Below are 4,635 nucleotides of genomic sequence, written 5' to 3' on the forward strand. Positions count from 1 at the left end.
AAAATTAAGATGTCTTTGATGTGAAGATAATTTAAAAAACATTCAAATGAAATGAACAAATAAAATTTATATATTTCCTATTTAACTCCAGTAGAGATTTTGATTTCTTTTTTCTAATAGCCCCATTTCAAAAAATATTTTGATTTTTATCTTTTTATTTTGTTCTAATCATTAAATATGCTATTTTTTAAATGCTATAAATCACTGTTTAAATTTTGAATTATTTCTATAATTAAATGAATGTTTAAGTAGGATTAAAGGAAAGACTGCAATTTCTGAGAGGTAGAAAGTGTTTTTTTTTTTTTTTTTAGTCACTGCTTGTTTTATCTTAACTGGCATTCATATAATTGACCTGCTTGAAGTATTGGATCTATGGAGGTTTCTCTTAAGTTTCCTATTTGCTGTTTGCCATAGGCAACTACAGAAAAATTTGACAAAATTTACTACCTAGCTACAGGTGTGGCTGTGTGGTAAGAACCTTGCTTCCAAACTAACTACATGGTTTTGGGTTCAGTCCCACTACATGGAACCTTGGGCAAGCATCTTTTACTGTAGCCTCGGGTCAACCAAAACCTTGAATGGATTTGGCAGATGAAAACTGAAAAAAGCCTGTGTGTGTGTAATCTGTGTATGTCTCCCACCACCTCTTGATAACTGGTGTTGGTGTGTTTATATCTCTGTAACTTAGTGGTTTGGCAAAAGAGACCAATAGAATAAGTATTAGGCTTAAAAAAAATAAGTCCTGAGGTCAATTTGTTTGACTTAAAAAATATAAAAATCCTTCAAGGCAGTGCCCCAGCATGGCCACAATCAAATGACTGAAATGAGTAAAAGAGAAGATACTACCTAATACTATTTCAATTACTTGCTGGCACTCCATTGGTTACAACAATGAGGGTTCCACTTGATCTGATCAACAGAACAGCCTGCTCATGAAATTAACGTACAAGTGGTTGAGCACTCCACACACACGTGTACCCTTAACATAGATCTTGGGGAAATTCAGCGTGACACAGAATGTAACAAGGCTGGCCCTTTGAAATATGGGTACTATGCATTTTTGCCAGCTGAGTGGACTGGAGCAATGTGAAATAATGTCTTGCTCAAGGACACAACGCGTTGCTGGGAATTGAACTCATGACCTTACGATTGTGAGCTGAATTCCCTAACCACTAAACCACTTGCCTTCACTTTAATTTCTAAAAGCAATTTTAACTGCACAATGTACCATATATCCTTCAATATAAAGAGGACTCCAAACTGGGATGACACTTTGACATGTAACAACAAACAGCTAAGAACATTTCATTGAAGAACCCCCTTTTAAGGTTGGACTTTATTACAAGTGGCAATTTTTGAAAGACCAACCTTTCTTTACATTCAAGCTAATTATTTATTCACTTACTCATTTAAATCAAATAATTTCAACAGTACAAAATATTGCATCTCCCATATTCACATCCTCAATACTTACATTTAGAAACACTCAAGTAGTGACATACTAAATAAATCTATAATCGAAAGAAATATTGTGGGAATCAATTACAAGAGAAATAATATTAATCAGTACTCACTTTCCCAAACATGAACTGTATAATGCACTCTGTTACAGATATTTTCAAATTTTGATTACATAGACCTAAATGTGTTTTTATTATGCATACATCACAAATGTAGCAGCTTTTCACTCATACTTACATAACCACTACTTAGAAACGCTTTAGTTATTTAGGCATCATTGAAAGAAGACAAAACTTATCACCAAGTAGATAACATATTTAATGAAGGAGAGAAGTTACAGGGCCTTTGACAGCAGTGAATACTGTAGAAGTGGCATTGGTTACATGAATTATTGATGATAATCATTTTCTAATTTAGGCACAAAACCAACAGTTTTAAGGGAGGGGGTTAGTTTAAACCAGTTTCTCAAAGTGAGTCCCTTGAAAAAAGATCTGGGTTTCCTTGAAATCAGATGTTTTTAAATAAAATTTGATAATTTTCTGTTCACCATTTTCGAAGTAATAAGTTATATTTTTTATATGAATAAAATTTTTCTCTGAAAGAATTTTATTTAATGTTTTATTAAAAGTAGATGGAGTTGTGATTTTCCAAGTCACAGATCCCATATCTATATTTCACACATGTTTTTTTCCCCCTTTTTTTACCAAAATAAATTTGACAGTTGTTGGCCTGAGCTTTCAGGGGAGCTTCAATCTATTAGAAATAGAAATCAGATTCCTTCCAAGGACACATTTTAATTTATAAAAAAAATTGAAGGTCACATTGCATATAGCTTTAGATTCACAAAGCATTTCACAAAGGTTTGCTTGTTTAGGTCCAAACTGAGGTTAAGAATGAGTCTTTACCTGTACTTGACAAAAACCACGAAAAGAGACCCCAGTTAAATATTTACTATGATAAACTAGTGTAACCTGTAGCTACTGGCTAGGCTTTTCATGGTTTCATTTCCCACACTCCAATATAAGAATATGGTTGCACCTGTTGATTTCATGGGACAAGGAATAAGAGTTGTGATATTCATGCTAGTCCAAGAGTATTAAGTGCATAAATAAAATGACTAGAAAGCAAATTTGGGTCCACCAACAATAACAACAGCTCAGCAAATGCAGCTTGTAATAAATAAGTTTATTAGAAAAGAAAATGCGTGTTGAATGACATGATCATGAGTCATTTATTGCATTCTTTGGACATTGTTCTATATTGCCTCCTTCACAATAGTCTGTTTCTGCTTTGTAGTGAAAGGAAGAACGTCTAACAGCAATTGTAAACAATTTAAACCACTCAAAATCCCTGTACAAACATGTAAAAACAGATGTAAAAGCAACAAAAACGGAAAATGGAGGGCAGAAAAAGATTGTGTCTATGTAATCATGTTTATAGAATTTTAATGAAAAATATTTGATTTTAATTGGCTTCACCATTGGATTTATGTAAACTATCTTGAAGCTGAATTTAAATGAAAACTCTATTTGGAAAAATTTAATCTTTTAGCCCTTTAGCATTTAGATTACTCTGACAAATGTAATGCTTATAAATACACTTTTTTGTTTTGAATTAATTGGGCATTATCTCATAGCTTCAAGAATGTGATGATCTGATTGTTTATTTTTAGAATGGCATTGTAGGATAGGTGTAAGATGTCAGATCTTGGGCTTGATGTGGTTGGTTTAAACAGTAAAGGGTTAAAGTCTCTTCTAATTTTGTAGAGATTTTGAAAAGGATTTTTGTAGTTAATCTTAAACTGCAGTATCTTTATTGATTTTGTTTTTAAAATTTTAATATATCATAATAAATTATTGTTTATAGAGTTATATTCTAAATAATTTTTTTTTCAGAATGAAAGCTCTTCTCTCAATTTCTTACATATTTTTAAAAAAGTAAATTTTTATAGGAACGCACAATCTCTTTTGAGCTTTGGAACATGAATTTCCGTGTAATAAGTTGTGAGTGACATTTGTAATATAATGTAATAAAATAATATAATTTTATGTGATAAGAAAGTATTTGCAGTTTAACAAATGTTTCATGAAAATAATGACATGATGAAATATGGTATTTTGATATTCATTGCTTTTGTTTTCAGGATCCTGCAAACTTTCCTAATGCTTCAAGAGTCCAGGCTGGTGGGCCACAGTACTATCATTCTCAAGATGTACAGCAATCTCAGCAGTACCCAGCTAGTACCAGTGTTCCCAATGCATTACCTCAAAGTGCTCATCTTGTTCACTATCCTAACCAGCAGCAAATACCTGCTACAAACTATCAGGCAGCTCCAGCTGGCCATATTGATTCTATGTATCCTGATATATATAGCTATCAACAGGTTTACTGTCAAAATGTTTCAGAACAACACCAAAGACAGCAGATTCCTTATTCTATGCCTCCATCCACAGCTGCAACTCACCCACACCCACAAATTTATAGTTCACAATCGCCGTCGCAACATCCTTATGGTGACAGGTTCTCTGTATCACAGCCAGGTTATTCTTCTCCTTCGAGGACTACACCCAACCAACAAAGCCACATGCCTGGCCCACCTACACAGCAGCCTGTTTATGGTCAAATGGTTGCTCAGCAACAATACCCTAGTAGTACCCAAGTTGCCCCTTACCAAATACCTTCTGCCCAGCCTATTTCTGCTTCACAAGGTCAGGTGCCAACTCAAAGATGGAATCCAAATATGGATCCTACGCACAGTCCTTCACACACGCAGTACCAGATGCCTAATGCAAGCCAACAACAGCATCCATCAGCTGCATCTTCAATGAGTTACATTCATTCAGCTGGCAGCTATGGAGTAACTAGCCCAGCTGTTGGACAGAATCAACCTATGCCATGGGTATCACCATCTAAGCTGGCAGCTGGAAGTGGACATCCATCTGGTCAGTATATAAGCAATGTACCCTTGCAGCATGTGTCTCAACCTCAACAGCAGCAGCCACAGCAGCCTGCTCATATGAACTATCCTCCTGGTTCTACATCACAGTATGGCCAACAGCATCCTACTTTCACAGGACAACCTCAGCCTCCACCCCCACCACAGGCCCAGCCCCAGCTCCCACCACAGGCCCAGCCCCAGCTCCCACCACAGGCCCAGCCCCAGCTCCCACCACA

The 4,635-nt window shown here is 35.4% G+C and overlaps 1 protein-coding gene across 2 annotated transcripts in view; it reads left to right on the forward strand.

The window, feature by feature from the left end:
- Positions 1-4,635, forward strand: part of LOC106867958 (tyrosine-protein phosphatase non-receptor type 23) — a 108,264-nt gene that overhangs the window by 78,818 nt on the left and 24,811 nt on the right. For both annotated transcript variants that reach the window (XM_052969842.1, XM_052969843.1), the window contains one exon: positions 3,605-4,612. In XM_052969842.1, the coding sequence (XP_052825802.1) occupies positions 3,605-4,612 (1,008 nt within the window). The remainder of the gene's footprint in view (positions 1-3,604; positions 4,613-4,635) is intronic.

Source organism: Octopus bimaculoides, chromosome 1 (assembly GCF_001194135.2).
Source record: "Octopus bimaculoides isolate UCB-OBI-ISO-001 chromosome 1, ASM119413v2, whole genome shotgun sequence".
Taxonomy (NCBI): Eukaryota; Metazoa; Mollusca; class Cephalopoda; order Octopoda; family Octopodidae; genus Octopus; species Octopus bimaculoides.